Source organism: Astatotilapia calliptera, chromosome 17 (assembly GCF_900246225.1).
Source record: "Astatotilapia calliptera chromosome 17, fAstCal1.2, whole genome shotgun sequence".
In the NCBI taxonomy this organism is placed as follows: domain Eukaryota; kingdom Metazoa; phylum Chordata; class Actinopteri; order Cichliformes; family Cichlidae; genus Astatotilapia; species Astatotilapia calliptera.
The window spans coordinates 3,375,236-3,400,136 of NC_039318.1; the positions used below are offsets into that span (position 1 = coordinate 3,375,236).

The window sequence follows — 24,901 nt, forward strand, 5'->3', positions numbered from 1 at the left end:
TCCCGTCACTGTAGGGGATTTGTAGACGTTTGAAGTGAACCCCATAACTGGTACCATGTTTCATCTGTAATTGATAGTTTTAGTTCCTGTTCCCATTTTGTCTTTACATATAAAGAGGTAAATCTTTGATTCTTCATCAAATTAGAGCATAATTTGGATGCTAGTTTAGTAGTTTTCTGCTGGTAGGCGTCGCACAATGTTTCAATTAGAGGGTTAATCATCTCAGCTTCAGCTATCTCTTTATTGTAATAATCTTGAAGTTGTAGATATCGAAAAAAATCCTGGTTTTCCAATTCAAACATGTCCTTAAGCTCTTGAAAGCTCCTAACTTTGTCCTTTTTGGTAATTAAACAGAGAGCAGTCATATTGTCCTGGTTTAAAACTCTTGTCCAAGGCTATCCATCTCAACTTCCTCCGGCCATTTTGCAGTTTTAAATGTTTGACAGTAGAGTACCACATTTGTAATGAAAACTGGGATATGGGATCGAGTTTTGACTTAATAATGTCAGTTAAGGTATTTTCTCCTAACAGTGTCTGGACATTATAGTCCGTGCTATCTTGTGTCTCAATCTGTTTCCACTTTGCAGTGTATGAATTATCACACCATAGGCATAAAGGGTAATTGTGCTGCCTGGAAATATAATTTAAGGTTGGGCACCCCCTTTGTCCTTTGGCAACTGCAGGGTGGAGAAGTGTATTCTTGCCTTTTTTGCCTCCCCATACGAATATCGACAACATTTTATCCCAGGCCTCGAACTGTTGAGATGGGATTTCAACCGGCAGTGCCTGGAAAATGTACAGCAGCCTTGGCATTATATTCATTTTTATCACATTTATTCTGCTGCTAAAGTCCAATGGGTATGTTGACCACCTCTCCAAGTCTTTTCTAATATCATCCGTGATTGGAAAATAATTTGAACTGTACAATGAACTGTACACCTCCTCCAAGCTGGAGGGAGAGGGAGGTCTGGGCCTCTTTGCTTAGGCTGCTGCCCCCACGACCCGGCCTCGGATAAAGCGGATGAAGATGGATGGATGGATGGATGGATGGATGGATGTACAATGAAGCTGGGCTTCTTGTTATGAAGACACCCAAATATTTGATTTTTTTAGTTTTCCAATTGATATTAAAGCCTTCTTTAATTTCTTTGCTCGGTACATAATTGAAGTGAATCATTTGTGTTTTTGCGATGTTTAGTTTATATCCCGAGCATTCATGAAATTCTGCTATTACTTCCAGAAGCTTAGGAAGGGAGGTGTTCAAGTCCCTCAGATACAATATTACATCCTTCCTTTCCTTCCTTGGGGATCAAAGATACGATAGCATCATTCCACAACGGGGGTATCTGGCCATTCTTTAATGTCCAATTCAGAGTTCTTAGCAGGATATAGGGTTAAGCTTCTCCCGAAATACCTTTACCATTCTGCGGGGAACCCGTCACTGCCTGGGGTTTTGTTGGCTTTCAGTCTACTGATTGCCTTATTCAGTTCTTCTACTGTGATTTCCTTAGTAAGTACTTCGTTTTGGTTTTTCCCGATGGTAGGTAGATCTAGGGAGTACAAAATGTTTTTCATTGATTGTACATCTACATTTCCTTCTTGCAGATAGAGATTTTGGTAGTAATTGTTGAAAATGTTTTCTATTTCTTCCGGTTTAGTTTCCAACTTTTGAGTTATAGGGTTTCTAATTTTGTGTATTGCTGTATCTATCTGTTGTTTTCGCAGTCTGCGAGCTAATAATTTGGCAGATTTAGGGCCTATCTCATAATAATTTAGTTTCAAATATCTTGCCTTTCTTTCTGCTTCCTGATTCAATAAATTTTCTATTTGTATTTTAACCTCTAAAATTTGTTTCTGTGTTATGGTGTCCTTTTTAGTCCTGAAGATTTGTTCCAGCTCTTTTAAAAAAAAAATTCTTTTAAAATTATTCAGAAGCCCAACATTAAGGTGCCAAACCGTGTTCTTTGGAAGTGAGTCCAACTGAATTGTTTAAAAAATCGCATTATGCCCTGAGACATCCGCTACCCCGATTCTACAGTCTAACACTCTGTGACATTCTTCCTTTTGCATTTGAAAATAATCAGTCTGGGTGTGCACTGAGTGTGGAATTGAGTAATGTGTGTAGTCCCTTTGTGAAGGGTGCAGTAATCTCCAGACATCCACCAGTCCCGTTTCCTCAAGTGTCAAGTTTAAGTGTCTGCTTATATGTGTTTTGCATCTAGTTTGACTAGTCGTGTCCAAATTATAATTCAATATTACGTTGAAGTCCCCTGCACAAATACAAATTCCCTCTGCCTCCACTGAGATTAGGTCAAAAAGATCTTTAAAGAATGATTTGGGACTATTTGGTGGTGCATATATACAGACAAAAGTCAAGACACTATTTAAGGTTTTGCCCTTTACAACAATGTACCGTCCTTCTTTATCTTTTATTTCTTTAAAGAGTTCGAATGACATATTGTTCGCCATAAGAATGGCCACCCCTCTTTTATGGCTGTTGATATGGGAGCTATAATATGTTTTTCTATACACTCTAAGAAATAAAATGTTGTATTTACTCCACCCAGTTATGTCAACCGGTTCCACACAACTGGGTTAGTGAAATATAAAATGTATGATATATTTAATTTGAACAACAAATTTTAAGTAAATCTGATAAATCTACTCACCCAAAACACGCTCTACTGAAACTATAGGATTAAATCACTTTAACAGAATTGCAACTTACTCTATTTAAGTTTGTAAATTTAAAAAATCGAACACAAGTTTATTCAGTTAACCTAACTTTAATAACACTTTGTGTAAAACTTGTTGAAGCACACTTTGAGCAATTCAAATGCTTCTAGATCTTTTTTCCTAAACAATCTTTACATGTATTCAAGTGCATTTTAAGCGCAGGAAGACAAGATAAAGAATGTCGTGTTAAACTGAAATGATTAAAACTGGAAAGTGTTGTGATTCCAACATTTTTAAATGGTAAATGGCCTGTATTTGTATAGCGCTTTACTAGTCCCTAAGGACCCCAAAGCGCTTTACATATCCAGTCATCCACCCATTCACACACACATTCACACACTGGTGATGGCAAGCTACATTGTAGCCACAGCCACCCTGGGGCGCACTGACAGAGGCGAGGCTGCCGGACACTGGTGCCACCGGGCCCTCTGACCACCACCAGTAGGCTACGGGTGAAGTGTCTTGCCCAAAGACACAACGACCGAGACTGTCCAAGCCGGGGCTCGAACCGGCAACCTTCCGATTACAAGGCGAACTCCCAACTCTTGAGCCACAATCGCCCTTTTAACATTAACATGACTTAATGTAAACTTGATTGGGCTACAATGAAAAGCCCACAATACAGCCCTGCAAACAGCAGGGAGAAATTACTTTAGTGTCATTTTTGTCCATATTTAGAAAAATAACCTTTGCTTCAAAACTTAAACTGAAGTCCAAAGTTAGGAGCAGTCTTTTTCAGTGTAGTTGGATGTTGGTAAAGGTCCAAGAACAAAGAACGCAGAAAAGTGAAAGGCCTTGCAGAAGTTCAGTGTCCTCTATAGAACTATAGAGTGCAGGCTGCTCAAACTCAAGCAGTTTGTTTTTCAGAACCTGCACCTTCATGGATAGGTTGTTCCCATCTAACTCCATCAGTACCTTCTGAAGAAATTCAAATGCTCAGATTTAGAGTGTAGATTAGTCCAAGCAGGAGGGCACAACCCTTTGCCACATCACTAAGAGCTTGCTGCACAGTGCATCCTTCTACGATGACACCAATGTCCTCAGGTGTATCTGCAGAGTTTGCTCCTTCATGTCTGAACAACATAGACTCCCAAAGTCAGCTTCTCTGTTTCTCTGCTTGCTCCAAGATCCACATAAATAAAAATAAAAGAAAAAGATAAGTTAATTGCGTACATATACATATGGACAAGTAAGTCCACCTTCCATTTCCAATCCCAAATTTAAAAAAAGGAAAATAACTGATCGTTCCGTTTTTAACTTACCAAGAATTCCTTGAACAGGTTATCTGGCTTTTCATTTAAGTAGACACAGACAGCTTTCAGAATGCATTCCCGTCGAACATCAATGCTGGGATTCTGGTGGAGATAAGAACTCAATATGAGGGAAGTTTCCTATTTTGGTTCCTTTCAACCTCTTTACAAAACAAAGTCAAAAATATTAACACATAATCCAGATAAGTGATTAAGCAATGTTTCATAACTCACATCAGTGACGTGCAGTGAGGTTCATGATTGGTAAGGCACTGACTCCTCTGAGTCAGATAAACAAATATATGAACTCAAAAATCGAAGCTTTTCAATTTTGACATTACGTGAAAGCTTTCATTTTTGCTTTAATCAATTGCTGGAAGGTGCTCCACCTGGAGACTCTGTTGTCCTCCTGGGAGACTTCAATGCTCACGTGGGTAACGACAGCGTGATTGGGAGGAATGGCCTCCCTGGTCTGAACCCGAGCATCCATCCATCCATCCATTCACTTCCGCTTATCCTTTTCAGGGTCGCAGGGGGCGCTGGAGCCTATCCCAGCTGTCATAGGGCGAGAGGCGGGGTACACCCTGGACAGGTCGCCAGTCTGTCGCAAGGCTAACACACAGGGACAAACAACCATTCGCACTCACATTCATTTGCACATTCACACCTAGTGACAATTTGGGTTATCCAATTAACCTATCCCCACAAGCTGCATGTCTTTGGACGGTGGGAGGAAGCCGGAGTACCCGGAGGGAACCCACGCAGACACGGGGAGAACATGCAAACTCCACACAGAAAGACCCCAGCCTGATGTTGGAACTGAACTCAGGACCTTCTTGCTGTGCGGCAACAGTGCTAACCACCGTGCCACCGTGCTGAACCCGAGCAGTGTTTTGTTAATGGACTTCTGTGCAAATCACAGTTTGGCCATAACGAACACCTTGTTCGAACATAAGAGTGTCCATAAGTGCACGTGGCACCAGGACGCTCTAGGCTGCAGGTCGATGATCGATTTTGTAACCGTATCACCAGACCTGCGACCATATGTTCTGGACACTCGGGTAAAGAGAGGGGCTGAGCTGTCAACTGATCACCACCTGGTGATGAGTTGGATCAGGTGGCGGGGGAGGACGCTGGACAGACCCGGTGCACCTACTGACACGTCTTCCGGGGAGGAAGCAGAGTCTGGGGATGAGGGGAATGACCCGCCAATTTCCGGGGGCGAGGTCACTGAGGCAGTTAAACAACTCCTTGGTGGCAGAGCCCCTGGTGTTGATGAGGTCCGCCCCGAGTTCCTGAAGGCTCTGGGCGTTGTAGGACGTTGTGGACGCCTCTGCAATGTTGCGTGGATATCAGGGGCAGTACCCCTGGACTGGCAGACCGGGGTGGTGGTCCCCATCTTTAAGAAGGGAGACCGGAGGGTGTGTTCCAACTACAGGGGGATCACACTCCTCAACCTCCCTGGGAAAGTCTATGCCAGGGTGCTGGAAAGGAGAGTTCGTCCACTCGTCGAACTTCGGATACAGGAGGAACAATGCGGTTTTCGTCCTGGTCGCGGAACACTGGACCAGCTCTTTATCCTCTCAAGGATACCTGAGGGTGCATGGGAGTTTGCCCAACCAGTCTACATGTGTTTTGTGGACTTGGAGAAGGCATTCGACCGTGTCCTTTGGGCTGTCCTGTGGGAGGTGTTGCGGGAGTATGGGGTGTCTGGCCCATTGCTATGGGCCATTTGATCCCTATACAACCGTTGCAAGAGCTTGGTTCGCATTGCCGGCAATAAGTCTGACTTGTTTCCGGTGGGTGATGGGCTCCGCCAGGGCTGCCCTTTGTCTCCGGTTCTGTTCATGATTTTTATGGACAGGATTTCTAGGCGCAGCCAAGTGGCGGAGGGCTTTCACTTTGGTGGCCTCAGAATCTGCTTTTTGCGGATGATGTGGTTCTGTTGGCTTCATCGGATGGGGGCCTCCAGCTCGCACTGGAACGGTTCGCAGCAGAGTGTCAAGCAGCGGGAATGAGGATCAGCACCGCCAAATCTGAGGCCATGGTTCTCAGCCGGAAATGGGTGGAGTGCCCACTCCGGGTCGGGGATGAGTTCCTGCCCCAAGTGGAGGAGTTCAAGTATCTCGGGGTCTTGTTCGCGAGTGATGGGAGAAGGGAGCCGGAGATCGACAGACGGATTGGGGCTGCAGCCTCAGCAATGCGGACGCTGCACCGGTCCGTCGTGGTGAAGAGGGAGCTGAGTGTAAAAGCGAAGCTCTCAATTTACCGGTCGATCTACGTCCCTACCCTCACCTATGGCCACGAGCTGTGGGTAGTGACCGAAAGAACGAGATCGCGGATACAAGCGGCAGAAATGAGCTTCCTCCGAAGGGTGGCTGGCTTCTCCCTTAGAGATAGGGTGAGAAGTTCGGCCATCTGGGAGGGGCTCAGAGTAGAGCTGCTGCTGCTCCACATCGAAAGGAGCCAGCCTGAGGTGGTTCGGGCATCTGACAAGGATGCCTCCTGGGCGCCTCCTGGGTGAGGTGTTCCGGGCATGCAGACCCAGGACACGCTGGACAGATTATATCTCTCGGCTGGCCTGGGAACGCCTTGGTGTTCCCCCGGATAAGCTGGAGGAGGTGGCTGGGGAGAGGGAGGTCTGGGCCTCTCTGCTTAGGCTGCTGCCCCCATGACCCGGCCTCGGATAAAGCGGATGAAGATGGATGGATGGATGGATGGATAATAATATTCAACATTGCTATCAATACATTTGTCAAAAAATGCCTCTCTGTGCAAAATGGGTTTAAAAACATAAACAACTGTAGGATACTGTTAGTCCGTGATTTGAACTGAGGGAACAAATCGTGGCAGGATCAGCCTGATATTATTTGTATCCCACTGTAACCTTACTGTATAAAGAGCTAACATCCCCAAAATGTCAGTAGTTAGTCATTAAAGAAGTGTTTGTGAACTAAAAATTAAGAATGTGGGATACTGTTTGTCCGCGATTTGAAGAGCCCAACGCGTGCTTCCAACAAAGGGAAAACCAATTATGCAAGGGAGACCTATCTTGGCACTTGTGCAGGTGAAGCCAAAGGGAAGATATGCTTCACCATATTTTCTAGTCTTTGCTTAGAATGAAGTTGTTTTGGAAACATATTCAGCGATGCTTCATCTCCTGCTTTGCCTTTGTGTGGGCGCCCATGCTAGCAGTGTCCAAGCATTTTCTTTGGGTTTTTTTCCCCTTTTCATACCACGCCCCCCCTACAATGCATGTAGTGAAGGACTTATACTAAACACATTTCCTGCAAAGAAATTTTAATTAGCAGGAATGTAGGACAATGTAAAAGTGAAGGCAATGCCCTGTTGATGTAATTTCTTTAAGTTTTGGTGTCAATTTTTTATTTTTCTGATAAGAGATGCACTGAATTAAAGCAGGAGGAAGGCGGAAGACCAGTTTTACTTGGATGTAAAGATTTGTACAGGTGAGAAAATGCGAAAGCAGTGTTTGGTGTAGATGGCAGTGCATTAAAAATATTTTTGTCACTAAAACCGATGAATAATTGTGGCAAATAATTCAAAAATCACTGCTGATGAAAACAATAGTGATAATCATGTTGGTGACAGTTGGTCATAATTGGCTACTTAGAGTTTTATATAATTAAAATATACAGCTTTTGAATCATTAAACAACTGGAAAATACACCACACTACACATATCACACAATAGATTTACAATAAATTGGATAAACCTTAGTACCATAGCACATGCCCAAATTTCATAACTTAGCATTCACAGCTTAACAGTCATCTCTGTTACACAAGGCTTAAATCAGTTAATTACAAAAGATACCTTCTTTCACCCTCCAATGAGCCCACTCCATTACTAGTTTGCCACAAAAGAAGAGGTAAAAAAAAAAAAGACCATAAAAATGGTCATTTTTATGGTCATTCCATTAATAATATTCAAGACCAAGGTAACAGGTTATAAAATGTTAATACTGTAACTGCTAGCTTTCAACTTGATAGCTTTCAACTTGATAGCTGCACTAAACATCCCTTTTGCAGATGTCCCATTGCTCCCAACCAATGACTGGTCCCAATTTTGACTCCAAGTCAGCACTTGACTCGATGACACCAAATTACATCAAATTTTTCAATTTCTTCATTCCCTATTTAGTGGTGAAATTCCATTGTGGAAACAAATAACATTGGATTCACAGGGGGATGATAAATGTGAAAATCAAAAGAATTATATGTATAGCTGTTGATAATCGCTGTATGTGTGACAATCTTCATGCATGTTCATGCTTACCCTATTGGGTACACACAATAACATACTTAATTGCTATTATTGTCTGCTCTACTCACCACAGTCTAGCTTTTTTGTATTTAATGGCTCAGTCACACCAGAGTAGATTGCAACCTCCCTAGAAACAATTGCAATTTCTTTGCTGTCAAAAACCAGTTGGAAGTAGTTGCTCTAACCAAGGTCACCCAGAGATTAAGCATGCAACTCCCTCAGCCGTCACCCTGTGCGTCATGCTGGCCCCGTCGTCGAAACAATCACTCGAAACAACCAAGTTCATTGCGCACCATACACAGTAATTTTGGTTGTGTTGCATTCTCCAACCACTGTTTTTCCTACTGTGATTGTAGCATAACAACCACAAAAATCATCCTGCTAGAGTACATATAGACATTATCGCAGATACACAAGGGAAATGTGGAGCATCTCACAAGTGCTTTATCCAAAGTTACTGTAAACATTTGGAAAAATAAGACATAAATCGTTTTTTGATCAACTTCCAGAGTTTGGTTTGAGAACTGTGGCACCTCTGTGTTTCATAGTAAAAAGTTGAAGTTAAAAGTTGCAAAAACATTTTACTTAAAACGACACGTCTCATGGGACACCTGGCGATCACTGAAACTACTACAAACCATAAATAACTGGAAAATTTGGTGCCATGCTTAAATGGTTAAAACATTTCATCTGGTGGAGCCATTAAATAAAAAGTTAGGCAATTGCTTAAAAGTAGTTAGAATTTATTCTTTCAGTTTCATATCTACATCAAATTTATCATCTTCAAGAATAAGAAGAAATGACTGAGCAGAGTCTCTGGGGAATAACAATATCTGAAGAGAAATTTAGATTTAAGGGAAACATGTAATTTTTCTAACTACAGACGCCAAAGGAGCAATTGTAAACATCCCTTGCTATCCGAGTCAATAAAAAGATAATGTCTGTAACTGGCTTCCACAAACATTGACTTTATTGCTGTGCAAATAGAACTACTCAGTTGGAATGTTAGAGAGAGGTGTAGCCAGAGAGGTCTGAGAAATTAGCATTGTGAAAGTTGTGTAACATTAGGTAAACAAGCTCTTTCAGAGAACAGTGCAGTTCATGTTGGATGACTGCATCAGTTGTTCAGATTTGAGTTGTCACACTCACACTGACCTAAGGTAGGAAGTGACGCGCTTGTCATAGCAGTGAAGGGGGTGTGGTAGTTAAGCTATTGGATAAAGGGACTGCTGCTGTTGTTAATCTTGAGACGGGGTTTAAGGTTCACCTAACACGCAAGTATGTGTTTGGAGAAAAAACTGTTGACTATTACTGCTGCAGTAATGAACAGGACAGAGTTACTCTGAGCAGCCAGTCATCTTCTGAGAGCAGAGTTACCAGCAATTTTCATCGGACTAAACACTGTTTACAGTCTGGTCTGTTTTAAACACAGGTCAAAATGAAGAGTCTGGTTGTGTATTGTGGACTCATCCTGGCATTTCTTTCGAGCTGCACAGAACAGGCCGGGGTAAAAGTAAGAGCTTTAAAATTCTTTCCCTACTTGGTCTGTCCTGCTTCTGTATTGTCAGTATTTAAGATGGATATTTAAACGAGGTTAAGACTCACTTTAAAACTGTTTCTTTGTATTGCTAGAGACAGGACAAAGCAGGTTCTCCTCAAGGTATGGATCATCTTGTTTGTTATTACTCAGATAAGTATACTATTTCAGTCTTATTCTTCTGCTTCTTATTGTGTTTCTTTCTGTTATGGTGTACGCCTCAGGAACAGACTGCACACAGATTAAGACTCTGTCACCACGAGCATCCAGTGGCGTTTATACGATCCAGCCAAATGGAGCCGCGACCAAGTTTAAGGTATCGATCGAGCCAAGAAATAATAACAAAGTCATGTTTATAAGATCACAGCAAACAGAAGCAGCACTGTAAACTATAACTGCAATTTATCTATCAAATGATTTCACCAGAACAAGGTTTCATTTGGTTATAGATAACAGGATACAGTTTACTTTATATTCATAACTATTAAGTTAACAATAATGTTAAACAAAAAGCACACTGAGCTTCTGGTTATATACTCGATAATATAGCCCCGACCAAGGGTGTAATTTCCCCTTATCTAAATGGATGTAAGATACATAAATATTTATTTTTCTGCAAAATTACCATGACATTTTACACAAGCTAAAATTACTTACACTGTACTTAACATACAATATAATAATTTCTTTGTTTCCTGTAAAAACCCGAGTTATTGTAGTGTACCTACTTTTAAGTATTCATAGGTTAGTATGATTAGATTGTAATTTCAAATAAAATATTCAATTTCCATTTATTACAGGTGAATTACTCCACTACTTGTAGGCCATATTCTAAAATGTTTCTTGCTCCTTAGATAAAAAGTAGAAGTAAATGCCAGCTGAATTTCTTAATATGTGGTGAATGAACTTCTTACTCAGGTTTACTGTGAGATGCATCCAGATGGAGGCTGGACGGTGTTTCAAAAACGAAGCGGAGGAGCCGTTTCTTTCCACAGAAAATGGGCAGCATATAAAACTGGCTTTGGAAACCTGACACGTAAATAAATTACAATGATTATTATTATGATGTAGTGATATATAATCCTAGAGATCAAGAATGGATCTAACATGAAAATATTAAATCTTTTCTTTGTAGTGTAATGTAGTATAAAGCGCTTTGGGGTCCTTAGGGACTAAATAAAGCACTATACAAATACAGGCCATTTACCATTTATTTCTTTGTGCTTTGATTTTCAGAGGACCACTGGCTCGGGCTGAATAAGATTTTTTATCTTACCAAAGACAAGTCCAAGAAGTGGACAATGAGGGTGGATCTGTGGGATCATGAAGATGGGACTGCTTTCGCTGAGTACAAAAACTTTAGACTGGGAAATGAGAAAACTGCGTTCAAACTACATGTTGGGAAGTACCGTGGAAATGCAGGTACTGAAGCCTGAAGCCTGTTGAAGTTTTTACTGTCGCCATATTTCTTTTGCTTTTTATATACACATAAATGTTACTCACTGTTTGTTAATGCAATCAGGTGTTAGATATTGTTCTTTTTTTTGTACTTTAAAGAAACCCTGTGAATTTTAAAAATTCATTTTTCTTGATTTGTTTCCCACTCTATCCAAAGGTGATGCCATCCGTGGTGCCTATAAAGGCATTGATCAGAATGGCTATGGCTTTAGCACAGTTGACCGCGATAATGATGGCTGCTCCCCCTGCATCTTTGGTGACATTGCTGTTGGAGCATGTACCGTTAGAGAGGGCGGTGGGTGGTGGTACAGCAAGTGTGGGTCCGCCAATCTAAACGGTGACTGGCATTCCTACGGTGAACACATAGGTTGGGCTTCGGGCCTCCACTGGCGCACCTGGAAACCACCTGCACCATACTCAGCCAAGGCCACAAGAATGATGATCAAGTCGGTGTGAAAGGAACCTCCTCAAATTATCAAGTGCTGATTTTCATTCTGCAAAAAACTTTCAACAAAGCTTTTAAGAAAAGTAACTGTGAAGGAGATATGTAAAATACAATGCTAAAAGCATGAAAATCAGTGTATTGTTAATGCTTAGTCATTTCTGTACTAAACTGAAAAACATGCCTTCCAGATAATCAAGTTCTACCCGAGGTCTCTTCCTGTTAAAGCACTGCTTACCCTCTCTTTTTATGTATTAAAAATAATTTTACAAGAACTAAAATATGCCAGAGTCAACATTATTAGCCCCTCTGTTGCCAGTAATTATGTTGAAAATCCTTTTTGCTGGATAACAGCCAGCAGTCCTTTGTTGTCTTTTTCAACAAGTCTCACATGCACCACCTGAGCAGTCCTAGACCATTCTTCTTTGGCAAATCTCTTAAACTTCTCCAGATTTGACCATCTTCTGGCATGGTTCTTGGTCTTCACCCCTGAGAATGGGATTCAAGTCAGGGCTATGTGCAGACCAGAATGCCAACGTATATTTTTGGAGATTGTCGTGTTGAAAGAGAACACGAGAACCCAAGTTTTGCTGCTGACTACTTTCAAAATCTTCTCATATCTTTTTTTCATATTTACTTTGGGGACGGTATTCTTTGGGTTGTGGATGGATTCATTCTTCAAACATGAGCAGTATCTCTTTACCCAAATAGACCTAGTTTAGTCTCATCTGACCACAGGTCATGCTTTTGGTATAAATAATTTTTCTCCAAATTGTCCTTAGCATAATTCAGTCAGTGCACCTGGATTAATGTATGTGGGTAGCGTTCTGAACAACCTGCAGGCATTCCAAGGATGCTTTATTAAAACCAGTAAACAATGAATTTACAGTAATCCAGATGTGATAAAATAAAGGCATAAATAACAAATATCAATCCAAAGCCTGACACAGTAGAACTCAACCTGGTGATCCAAGTAACAGAAATAAGAACGAACCAGAGATTTAAAGTAAGCATTGACAGTGAAGACAGAGTCAAACGTTACACCAAGGTTCCTGATAGAAGATTTAGCAAATGTGGCAAGAGAACCTAAGTTGTCATTAACTTAATCTGTCACGGGCAAAGACAAGGACTTCCTTTTTCTTTTCATTCAGCTGGAGAACATTTTTCTTGTTTTTGTCCTTTCATGAATCCAGAAAATACATTCACGTGTCTTGTGATATTTTCAGTAAACACTTAACTCTAGAGGTAATACCTGAGAAGTCAGTCAGATTAATGCTCCCAACAGTACTCTAGAAATAGATGCAAATTCACTGGCAGTGTTGTGTAAAATCTGACGTCATTTTACAGGGTTTACATATTTTATAAAGTAATGTTTAGCATTATTAAATTAACAATCAGTGACTATTTCGAGATGTTATATCCCATCTTATGTCCCTTCTTAGTAGCATTAATTTCGGTATTTTTATGTCCACCTGAATATATATCTATGGCAAACATTTGAATTATTTCTAACTTTGCTCAATGTTACCCCTTTTTACGTTTTTATTTTGCCTTTTTGTGTTATTTGATTTGCTGCAGAAAACACAATAAGAGTTGCACTGAAAAGATGACTGTGGCGAAACACATTTTCTTTGGAAGCAAGGCAGCATAGTGAAGCTTACTTCTTTTGTGGTAATGAGTAAACTACTCAATAAGTGACTTTGAATTACAACCTACTGTCAATAAAACATTCATAGTGTGTCATAGATTGGTTCATTGGAATGAGCCTGTATGAGGCAATATTCCCTTATGTAAATCCTGCTTGTGTGTCAGATAAGGAGTTCCAGTATTTCCTGGATTGTTGCATGAGAATCCAAAGGCTCAGTTTAATTATTCATTACTATTTATCTCTGTTATAAATAAGCAAGGAATAAATGTGTGTGTGCATGGGCTGCTGAAAAACAATCACATCTAGCCACCTTTTTTAGGGCATATGTAGGACAAGAGAACATTAATCATGTTTTCAATAATTGGAGGCTGTGGGTGGAGTTCATGTGGCAGGTTGTGGGCCACGACCATCTCCCAAGCATCCACCAGATGGACATTCAGTCCTTTGAACATGGCCCTGAGCACCTTGTCACGCTGCAGCGAGTACCAGTCGCTGTTAGTGATTGTCTCATAGAGCGTCAGATTTTTTGGGTTTGCAGTCCGAATGACAACCAGTGTATCTGGAGCCCTGGACAGCAGCCGCACCACCGCCCTGCGGATGCTCTGCAAACGCCGGATGTAGACCTCAACGGGGAAAGTGCTGAAGTGCGACCAAATGCCAAGAACTACGACGGTATCGCTGCCTCCAGTCAAGCTGTCTAATTCGTTGGCAATATAGCGCAACTCGCTGATTGGGACTTTGGAAAACCTGATAGGAGGACCATGGCAGCGGTATGTCACCAAGATGTTGTTCACATAGTCTAGAGCCATATAAGGTCCAATTTTTTTCTGGCTATGCAGGTTAAACTCCTTAAGATCTGAAAATAATACAGAGAGAATGATTTAAGTTTCACTGTGAAAAAAATCAAATTGTTGCCAGAGAGGTTTGTGGAGCAGCTACCTGGTAGTGTTGCGTTAAAGTATTCAAACCACTGCCTGACGGTGGAGTCTCCGTATATATGAACCACCTTTCCTTTCAGACACTGAGTGATAGCTGAGGAAGTGTTGAAGTGAGGAACTCTGTGGCCACGTAATGCTCGCCACACACCGTGGAAATAATACCCAGAGGGTCTAGACTTCACAGTGCGCCTACTCACCATGGACCAACCTGAGAAGACGTTAAAAAATAAATAATAGTATATTTTTAACCAGCTGATAAGTCTAATCTTACTGTGGCAATCATGCGTAAGTTAAGCAAATTCCAGAGAAAAAAAGCCACTCTACCATCATACTACAGATGCAAGACTTCACACCACTATATTAGTTTTGGAACAGTTTAACCCTGTGGCCATCTACATGAAATCATGGCAGCTTTGAACATATCATAATCTGTCTTGATTGTAAACCTTACAACTCACCACATATGTGGATGTTGAAAACTTGCCTCAAACTGAAGATTAAAGAGAGAGGGTGCACTTCATTCAGCATTTTATCTGCTAAGTGCAGCTTGTGTTGTGATCAAAACATTTTGGAAACTAGTCAGAAAAACCAAAAACCTTATCTCTTGCTCATGGTTCATTTATGACACTCTTCTGTTGCAGCTACTTTTAAATTGCATCTGGAAGGTCCTGTTATAATCACTTACATTTACTTATGGACCTTAAATTTGTGCAGAGAGCACATCCAGTGGGAGATCAACTGGAACTGTAGTCACTGTTTGACATTTACAGGTTTGTGCAGGTGAATTCCTGAAGGACAGCTGTACTGTAACATTTTGGGAAGTCTGAGTATATCCACTGGAAACTGAACATGTAGTATGTATCAGCACACAACTGTGGGCCCACACACAGTGCAAAGAAAATTGTGAGATCAAGACAAGTTGTGTTTTGACACAGTTACGAAGACCCAGCACTGCAAGGGCACAGAACATGGCTTCCAGGGAGTGATCCATGTGTAGCAGTCAAGCTTCTGAAGGAGCACTGAAAAAAACTTCTTAGGGATTATCTCTCCACATGAACACTAACATCGCATCCAAAAACTTTTAGCTTACTCCATACTACTAAAAAAAATGTAAAAAATTGGAAAACTTGTAATTTACCTTTAGTTTTTGGCAAAACAGTGACACAGGAAGGTCCTGAAGCTGGAATGGAGACTTTCATGTTGACATCACTGAGGCAAAGCACACGCAACAAAATGATTTAGATTGCAGAGAACAAAACAAAAATACCCTTTTTTTTGCCCATTTACCATTAACACAAGTACAGACGAAGTTTTCTTCATATCCGAGTGAAAATAATTAGCTTTTTGGAAGAAAAGCCTCAAAACCCACTTTTTGCCTCGACTTTAGAAATTCCCCATTTAGGTCACACAGATAATGTGGCATATACACACCTTTGAAAAAGGGTCTCTGTGGTCATGAGGTTTTTTTTAAGCCTTCCTTTGGAGTGATTGATCCTGGTATCACAACTCAGATTCTTTGGCTTGTAGCAGAACCACGGCTCGCCTGTACTGAGGTCAGTGTAGTTGCACACAGGCTGCTGGGTTGGACGCAAACATACGTTACAGACAGTAGTTTCATTGATGTAGCCTGAGCGGAAGAAGCTCTTGAAGTAAATCCTGTCAGGGTGTTTTCTGGTCAGACTGCGCAGCACTGTGATTGCCTCACTGGGGTGAACCAGTGTTACCTGGGAGGACAAAGAATGACATTCCTATTTGTGTATTTCCCTGTGGATTGGCATACAGCACAGCTAAACTTCCCTTAGATCATGATGACGTCATAATGATCATGCCTCGGCATACTGCTTATGACAAGAACAAATGGTTGAAGTTAAATATGCAAACCACACTTTTAGACATCATGTATATCGATGTATAGTGGTCATCTTATCAGTATTAATATGGTTTTAGTTGCTTTAGAAATCAACAAGCAAAAGAAGTACTCCAAGAGTGCAAACCGCTACCACACCAGTGCACTCTCTGAGTATTTATCTGTAAGGGAACAGAAATACATTTTATATATATACATTTTTTTTCTTTGTTCATTTTAAACATACTTTTAGAAGTTTGAAGATTTGACTATTTTCTAAGAAATAGAAGTTCAATTTGGATTTGATGGCAGCATCTCAAAAAAAATTGGGATAATGGAAAGAAAAGTGGAAAAGTGAGCTCTACTAAAACACAGTTGGATTTGGCAGTAATTAGATTAATGGGCAACATGGTAGTAACATATTTGGGTATAAAGAACATTTCAGAGAGGCCCAGTTTCTTTGAATAAAAGAAAATATGCAAAAATTACAAATTGTGGAAAAATTTCAGAACAATGCTCCAAAATGTAGGATTGAAAACACTTAGCATATTTCGGCACCTACAATATATAATATCATCAAGCATCTTGGAGAAATCTCTGTAAGCATGGGATAAGGGGAAAAAATATTAGATAGCTATGACCTTCAGGCTTACAGACAGCATGCATAATTCTGTCATGGAAATCACTGTGTGACCCCAGGAACACTCCCAGAAATCACTCTGTGAACACAGTTCACCATGCAATTCACAAGTGCAGGTTAAAGATCTATCCTGAAAAGAAGACGCAACATGTGAACATGATAAAGAAACACCACTATCATCTCTGGGCTAAGGTCATTTGGATTAAGACAAAGTGGAAAAAACTGCTCTGTGGTCATATGAATTGAAATTCTAATAAAGAGGAAAGGAAACATGTTAGTAGCACTCCGTTCAAAAGCCTGCTTCTCTGATGTCAGGCGCACCACATTAATGCTATTGGAACTGGCAGCTTGCACATGTGGAAAAGCATCATCAGTGCTTGGTGGGAGGATCCGTTCTTCTACAGGTTTTACAGGAATATATGCTCCCATCTAGATGATGGCATTTTCATGGGAAGACTTTCATGTTTCAGAAAGAGAATGCAAAAGCAAACAGTGCATCTTTTGCAACATCATGGCTTCATAGTAGAAGAGTCACATACTGCTTAATTGGGCTACCTACAGTACAGACTTTGACCAACATTAGGAAAATAAAATGAGGCCTGTTAAGCCACTAGAATCCTATATCAAGTGAGGATGATACAAAATTTGGTTTCCTTAGTTGTTAAAAGAAGAAGAGATGCCACACAGTGGTAAACACGACCCAGTTCTAACTTTTTCAACATGTATTGCTACCATTAAATTCAAAATGACATTTTTTCTCCTTACAGCAGGACATTTTCTCAGTTTAAACTTGTTATATTGTTCTATTATGAAGAAAATCTTGATTTATGATATTTGCAAATCACTTCGTCCATACTTTTTTGGAAGTGAGGTTGTATGATGTATCACATAATATTGATGCTTAAAGTTGGTTGCAGTAAGAGTCATGCACAAAAATGTGGTCTCGGCTTTAGAGTGTGGCTTTTTGACTGGGTGCAGTTGAAGTTTTAACAAAGTTTAAAGTTAAACGTGACAAGTGCCAAATTAGAGCTAACTTCCATGTCCTTTTAGGACCTGAAACCTTTTTTTTCAGTGTTTATAGCTTGGCTTTCAGATTTAGTTCATTTTATGTCAAGTGTGAATTGTGTCTGATTGGTTAGATTCTGTTACCATTTCTGTGTTTTACTTTGAAAGTTGTCTCCTGTGTCTGAATTTTACTTCCCTATCCTTATTTTAATCGTTTGCACCTGTGTCTTGTTTAGTCTACTATCTTGAAATGAGAATCCTACCTTTGTCTGAAGATCATATTGTATTAAAAAGGAAGGTTGACTGAAAGACCATGATCACATTGAAATTCAGTTTTAGCATCACCTCAACCTCTGCGTTTCCTTCCCAGGGTAAATAGAACACAGCAGAATAGGAGCCATTGAGATGATCCACCACTTGCCCTACCACACCTGCACCAAGAGTCGGGTTATGGAGCCGGGCAAGTAAAACGTCTCCCCCAAATTTCTTTGGAAGCCCCTGGAAGTCGTACATTTTGATCAGAATCTCCAGGTTATCATCTTTGTGCCACTCTCCGTCTTCCCTCCCTGAGAGAATGGTGAAGCTGCTGTGTGAGGGATCACTGGTCTTGCTCAGGTAATGAGGAAATGGTAAAGGTGGAGTTTCAGGCCAAGCGATGGACTTTAATAGGAGGTGTTCTTCACGAGTCTCCTTAAGGGACAGTGGTTGGAATTTGCAGAAGTCATAATGTCTGTCTGCATATGAGCTATGGATGGTAGATTTCACAGTATTCTGAAAATGGGAAACAGAGAGAGAGCACAGCAGACACAAAAATCCATCAAATAAATGGCCAGCAGTTAACAAATTACAATAAAACGTTTCTCTTGAAATTGTATTTCCTACTTTCATGTCTTATTTGTGCCAATACAAATGTCTAATGATCCACATCTGCTTGATCTTCAATCTTCAGTAAAATTAATAAACTATTCAGTGAAGATGTCAAATACAAATGAGTGCACTAAACCCGAGCTTGTTCCAATATCTGAGTTACTTCAGGTTTGTCTGGGTTAACATTAACATTAAACTGACAGAAAGAGATGATTTACCATGAACATGCACTTTATCACAATGTTGGCTCTATTTAGGACAATGAGGCAACAAAGCCAGCCATCTTTCCAGACATCCATCCTACAGAACAGTTCCAAGGGCGTAATTTGTGGTCCACGGTCAATTCAATTGAATTTTATTTATACAGCACAAAATCAATACAAAAGTCGCTATACAAACAAAGTGCTTTATATTGTAAGATCGATCCTACAATAATACATATAGAGAAGAACCCAACAATCGTATGACCCCTTATGAGCAAGCACTTTTGCGACAGTGGGAAGGAAAAACTCCCTTTTAACAGGAAGAAACCTACGGCAGAAGCAGGGTCAGGGAGGGGCGGCTATCTGCTGCGACCGGTTGGGGAGAGAGAAGGAAGACAGAGATTAATAACAAGTATGAGTCAATGCAGAGAGGTCTATTAACACATAGTAAGTCATGTTGCTTGCCCGTGACTCATGGTTTAATTTTCTTTTGACCTGGACTTTTACAGTAAAGATTAAAAATACACTGCAAGAGAAAGAAATTATGACAAAACTTTCAAATTACATGGATGGATACTTCATCTATTTTTTTTAAACTAATGAGTACCTTCTGAGTAGTTAAAAAAAAAGATGGTCGTACTAGATAGATTTTTGTTGTTTTTCAACAAAAAAACAAAAAAAACAATGATGTTTGCACATTTTAACTGCACAATATTTTTGATGCAGCCCATATTATGGAGCATGTTAACCTTCTCTTCTTACATTGTGAATACAAATCATTATTCAGAGAGTGGGTTGTAACTGCTCTTCATTGATTGTGCTTACAAGTAAAGAGAGTTGGAAGCTATCTGGTGAGTGAGCTTCAGCGTGTCTCCTCAATCATAAGGGGGCAAACCTAAAAAAAGGTTTATGGAGTTACCTTGTCCTGGTAAAAGGGACAAAACAAATAAAACTTGAAGATTCTGTATATTGTTTCTCATTCTTTTGCTCAGTTAGTGTAGGTATTTAGTTTTACCAATGGGTAAATAGGAAATAAGACTTCCCCTCCTTACAGTGTAATTGCAAATGACTATGGAGTAACTTCTAGACCTTTCCTATCATATACGACAAAATACACATAATGGAAAAGAATTTGTATTTGACAATGAGAACAGCACAGTCGATTGTAATAGATTTGAAAACTTTTAGTAGTATACTGTGGATTTTAAACATTTTTACTGAAGCAATATTTAAAATAATTATTTGTGAAATATACTCCTATTTTGTTACTTTTTTCAAAGTTTATAGTTAAGTTGTCAGATTAGAAATTGTATTTTTTGTGTAAGAAGCCATTATGTTGCTATTTAAGGTGCCCAAGGCCATTTTGTACAAACATTTTTTACATGTGTTTCCACTCACAGTGACTGTGGGACTTCTGGAGAGGTGTATAATGTATGGAATGTGGGGGTATAATCACCAATCACTTTTTAAATTGGTTTAGATTTATTTGTTACATGCTAGGTGAAAGAATTACTCTCGTATCAGGACTGGTGGAAATAAGATAAATACACCTGTTTACAATGCTTCTTGGTTAGCACAGGTAGACATTTATTTGCCACATAGAGTTCACAGATCAATCCTTCACCATCATGTCTGCTGGTTATATTTACAACATTCCAGTTAAATACAGAAACCATTGGCAAGAAAACTACACTGCTAATTTTGAAATGTAAAAAAACAAAACAAAAACAATGCCTGTCATTAAATGAAACTATTCTAAAAACACAGTTCTTGAACCTTATCTCACTGCCTAAAATGATTTAAGTCCCAAATAAATGAATAAAGAGACATGCAATTAGTGGGGTTAGGTTAACTGGTGATTCTAAATTGTCCATAGGTGTGAATGTGAGTGTGAATAGTTGTCTGTCTCTATGTGCACGGTGCACCCTGCCTCCTCCCCAAAGACAGCTGGGACAGCCCTCATGACCCTGAATTGGACAAGCGTAAGAGAAAAGATGTATAAATGAATGAAAAAACAATTCCTCACCTCCAGGATGTCCATGAAATCTATCACGAAGCTTAAGGCAAACACGACCAAGAATAGGAAGATGCAGCCATACCTTGGAAGGCATGTGCAGACCTTTCTTTTATAAACTTGGAATTTCATGATCGATGAACAGTACTCATCTTTCCCAGCTCACCTGGTACAGGTAAAAATTAAAGAAAAAAAAAAGGGTTGGTAACTATTTATTCAAAAAGAAAAGAAAAGAAAAGAAAAGAAAAGTTCTCATAAAACTTCTCATAAAACTTCTCTGGAATCATAGAAGATGATGAACATCTGCCAGCTAATAAACATGGAGTGATTTTTCATCAAAATATTTGAACGTTATAATGATTGCGGCCCAGCCTGTAAAATATAAATGAGCTTTCAACATTACTCATAGGTGTAAGCAGATATTTATTTATTTTGGCTGTTTATGATTATTTGGTACTTTAACCCTTCAGTACAACAGCAGCACGTTTTCCCTGCATTTAAAACAATATAAAACTAAAACAAGGAAAATGGTTCCTGTATAAACTACTGTGCATTTCCATATTCATCTAGGTTTTCACACACACGCACGCACACTTATGACAGCTGTAGTTGAATTTCACAACTTTGGGATAAATAAACATAAATGACATATGGTCTTATCCTAACAAATATGACCTCGTCATGTTTGTTTTTGCGGATAACTGACTCTAGTTATTGTAGGGGAGACCGGGGATAGTTGTAACGTGGGTCAGTTGTAACACTTCCAATTTCTCCAATCAGGGCTAAGTTTCAAATGATGTGATTAATCCTGTGCATGCCCAACTCAGTTCTGCTATCACATGTGAAAAATCAGCACATTTTGTCAAACACAAACAATTTAACACGAAAAAAAGTAATTTGTATGCCAAAAAGTAAGTTTTTCTACTTTATTTCAATTTCTAATAGCATTATCTGCTTTGCAGTTAAACTCATCAAACTTAAATTATGTTATTTGTATGTCTATGGGGATATATTCTGTGTAAGTCTTTAGAGCTAATGTTTTAGCCGTTGGCTGTAATGTTAGCTAGTTCATGGCTATAGGAGTCTGGGTCAGTTGTAACAGCAACAGTCTGGGTTAATGCAGATGTTACAACTTACCACACTATTACTTTAACTTATATTAAACAAGTTGGGGCAATGACATCAGCAGAGAGAGGTTCACTGGTCACCTTTGTATATGCGGTTAATGCCATTGGGAACAAAATTCCTCCACTGTTTGTGTTCCCACACATACACATTCCCACACTGTGTCAGAGATGGACCAGTAGGAAGTACTGGTAGTGGAAATAAATCAGGATGGGTGCAAGAAACAGATTTCCTCATCTTTCTGAAGCACTCTGCAAACCACACCAAGGTAAGCCATGATAAAAAGTAATGGAATTGCGATGCTGGTGAACAACTAAATTTTTTCAGCTTCATTGTTATGTTCAAAATTGGTGCAAGAGTTGTAGGTTATAATGCCCACTGAGCCAATGAGGCCAAACGCAAGGAAGACCAACCAAAATTAATGAAATATTCAGTTGCAGAAAACAGAAAATTCCATAATTTGTCTTTTTTGGGGGGTTGGAATATGTTCAAAAGCTAGATTTCTGCATTCTGTCACACACACACACACACAGCTACATAAATGGCTCTAAGTGCATTCATGTGTTGAATAAACAAAGATTACATGTTAATGTTTTGTTAGTACCCTTATTTCATTGTGTTACATTTCACCCCGGGATATGTTACAACTAACCCAGACTATGGGGTTAATTGTAACATTTCACTCTTTGTGTTTGAGGCCATACCATGCAATGGGTAATTGTGCTGCAGAGAAAATAGCTGCACTATTTAATAGCCGAGACATGTAAATACTTTGCATTACATTTTGAATCCACTACCTTAAAAGAGCTCCAATTTACAGACAGAAATGTCAAAAATGTTACAACTATCCCCGGTCTCCCCTACTTAAGTCTTTCTTAGCACAAAGCGTGACTCACAGGTTTGACGTGCTGCAGGACCTGATCTGTGCCGTTCTGGACCATTGAGCCTGCTGATTTCCTGGAGCTGGGAAAACGACACGTCGTACTGGGACCAAACTCAGACTTCGTCCGTCTTAACTGTTACTGATAGCTTTACATTGTATTTGTGTGTTAATATTTTAAATCCGACAGGTCGTGATTTCTTAATTCTTTCTCCACAGCACCGCTCACTATCGTTATTTCCTGTTTATGTGTGACGTCATGCGGCGCCACTTTCCACGCAGGAGGATAGAAAAACATGGACAGGAGTACTTCAGCATTGACTTGGATTTTGTTCTTACTTGGCCAGTAGTGTCAGTGTGTTTCTCTCTATACCCCTTTGCTTTTACTGAGTATTTTTTTTACTCTGTGGGATGGAGGATGAGAACGGCACAATAACTGGAAGAGGGGAGACTCTCCACAACCACGTTGGGTTCCTCATCAAGCACTCCTGCCCCCCCACACATTTTTACCTCTGAACATGTTCTCCTCCTACAAGGCCTTTCACCACCTGATTATTGTCGTGGCTGTACAAGAGAACATTTGCTCACTCTTTGTCACTCCTTATTTCTGGGAATTGCGTCCAAAGGCTGGCTCCAAAACCCCTCTAGATTATGGATGTCAAAAAGAAGAATATCCCCACACCTGGATCCTTCATCGGAAACTCTATGTGGAGTGCAACACTACAGGCCAACTTCAAGCCCATACGATAAGTCACCATCAAGTGCTACCAAAGAGATGCGCTGTCCCCACTGCTGTTCTGCAAAGGCCTCAGTGAGATCATGAATAAGACTGGCTACAGCTACATATATACATACAGTGGGGCAAAAAAGTATTTAGTCAGCCACCGATTGTGCAAGTTCCCCCACTTAAAATGATGACAGAGGTCAGTAATTTGCACCAGAGGTACACTTCAACTGTGAGAGACAGAATGTGAAAAAAAAATCCATGAATCCACATGGTAGGATTTGTAAAGAATTTATTCGTAAATTAGGGTGGAAAATAAGTATTTGGTCACCTCAAACAAGGAAAATCTCTGGCTCTCACAGACCTGTAACGTCTTCTGTAAGAAGCTTTTCTGTCCCCCACTCGTTACCTGTATGAATGGCACCTGTTTGAACTCATCATCTGTATAAAAGACACCTGTCCACAGCCTCAAACAGTCAGACTCCAAACTCCGCCATGGCCAAGACCAAAGAGCTTTCGAAGGACACCAGGAAAAGTATTGTAGACCTGCACCAGACTGGGAAGAGTGAATCTACAATAGGCAAGCAGCTTGGTGTGAAAAAAATCAACTGTGGGAGCAATCATCAGAAAATGGAAGACATACAAGACCACTGATAATCTCCCTCGATCTGGGGCTCCACGCAAGATCTCATCCCGTGGGGTCAAAATGATCATGAGAACGGTGAGCAAAGATCCCAGAACCACACGGGTGGACCTGGTGAATGACCTGCAGAGAGCTGGGACCACAGTAACAAAGGTCACCATCAGTAACACACTACATCGGCAGGGAATCAAATCCCGCAGTGCCAGACGTGTTCTGCTGCTGAAGCCAGTGCATGTCCAGGCCCGTCTGAAGTTTGCCAGAGAGCACATGGATGATACAGCAGAGGATTGGGAGAATGTCATGTGGTCAGATGAAACCAAAGTAGAACTTTTTGGTATAAACTCAACTCGTCGTGTTTGGAGGAAGAAGAATACTGAGTTGCATCCCAAGTACACCATACCTACTGTGAAGCATGGGGGTGGAAACATCATGCTATGGGGCTGTTTTTCTGCCAAGGGGACAGGACGACTGATCCGTGTTAAGGACAGAATGAATGGGGCCATGTATCGTGAGATTTTGAGCCAAAACCTCCTTCCATCAGTGAGAACTTTGAAGATGAAACGAGGCTGGGTCTTCCAACATGACAATGATCCAAAACACACCGCCTGGGCAACAAAGGAGTGGCTCCGTAAGAAGCATTTGAAAGTCCTGGAGTGGCCT

At 40.3% G+C, this 24,901-nt stretch overlaps 2 protein-coding genes across 5 annotated transcripts; one reads left to right on the forward strand and one right to left on the reverse strand.

Moving 5' to 3' along the window:
• The first annotated feature begins 9,308 nt into the window (after positions 1-9,308).
• On the forward strand, positions 9,309-12,470 carry LOC113009251 (angiopoietin-related protein 5-like). 3 transcript variants are annotated; one of them, XM_026147454.1, is made up of 7 exons: positions 9,309-9,431; positions 9,704-9,784; positions 9,904-9,931; positions 10,033-10,124; positions 10,727-10,844; positions 11,045-11,230; positions 11,424-12,470. In XM_026147454.1, exons 2-7 carry the CDS (start codon positions 9,710-9,712, stop codon positions 11,720-11,722), a joined length of 798 nt encoding a protein of 265 aa, XP_026003239.1. In that variant the 5' UTR covers positions 9,309-9,431; positions 9,704-9,709; the 3' UTR covers positions 11,723-12,470. The 3 variants fall into 3 exon arrangements, with proteins under 3 accessions (XP_026003239.1, XP_026003238.1, XP_026003237.1); XM_026147453.1 differs by lacking the exon at positions 9,309-9,431 and adding an exon at positions 9,441-9,549; XM_026147452.1 differs by lacking the exon at positions 9,309-9,431 and having other exon boundaries at positions 9,441-9,784.
• A 79-nt stretch (positions 12,471-12,549) lies between these two features.
• Positions 12,550-23,142, reverse strand: LOC113009250 (NXPE family member 3-like). Of its 2 annotated transcripts, XM_026147449.1 has the most exons (7): positions 22,891-23,142; positions 20,882-21,035; positions 18,131-18,556; positions 15,726-16,018; positions 15,433-15,503; positions 14,296-14,502; positions 12,550-14,212 (listed from the first exon to the last, which is right to left on the reverse strand). In XM_026147449.1, exons 2-7 carry the CDS (start codon positions 20,999-21,001, stop codon positions 13,659-13,661), a joined length of 1,671 nt encoding a protein of 556 aa, XP_026003234.1. In that variant the 5' UTR covers positions 21,002-21,035; positions 22,891-23,142; the 3' UTR covers positions 12,550-13,658. The 2 variants fall into 2 exon arrangements, with proteins under 2 accessions (XP_026003234.1, XP_026003235.1); XM_026147450.1 differs by lacking the exon at positions 14,296-14,502.
• Between the last annotated feature and the right edge of the window lie 1,759 nt (positions 23,143-24,901).

Coding starts and splice junctions, on each gene's coding strand:
- LOC113009250 (XM_026147449.1), bottom strand. CDS start 21,001: ATGAAATTCCAAGTTTATAAAAGAAAGGTCTGCACATGCCTTCCAAGG. Junction 15,504..15,725: donor ACAGAGACCCTTTTTCAAAG/GTGTGTATATGC, acceptor GCTTTGCCTCAG/TGATGTCAACATGAAAGTCT. Junction 14,503..15,432: donor TGTTTTGCCAAAAACTAAAG/GTAAATTACAAG, acceptor ACGTCTTCTCAG/GTTGGTCCATGGTGAGTAGG.
- LOC113009251 (XM_026147454.1), top strand. CDS start 9,710: ATGAAGAGTCTGGTTGTGTATTGTGGACTCATCCTGGCATTTCTTTCG. Junction 9,932..10,032: donor CAAAGCAGGTTCTCCTCAAG/GTATGGATCATC, acceptor TGTACGCCTCAG/GAACAGACTGCACACAGATT. Junction 11,231..11,423: donor GAAGTACCGTGGAAATGCAG/GTACTGAAGCCT, acceptor CTCTATCCAAAG/GTGATGCCATCCGTGGTGCC.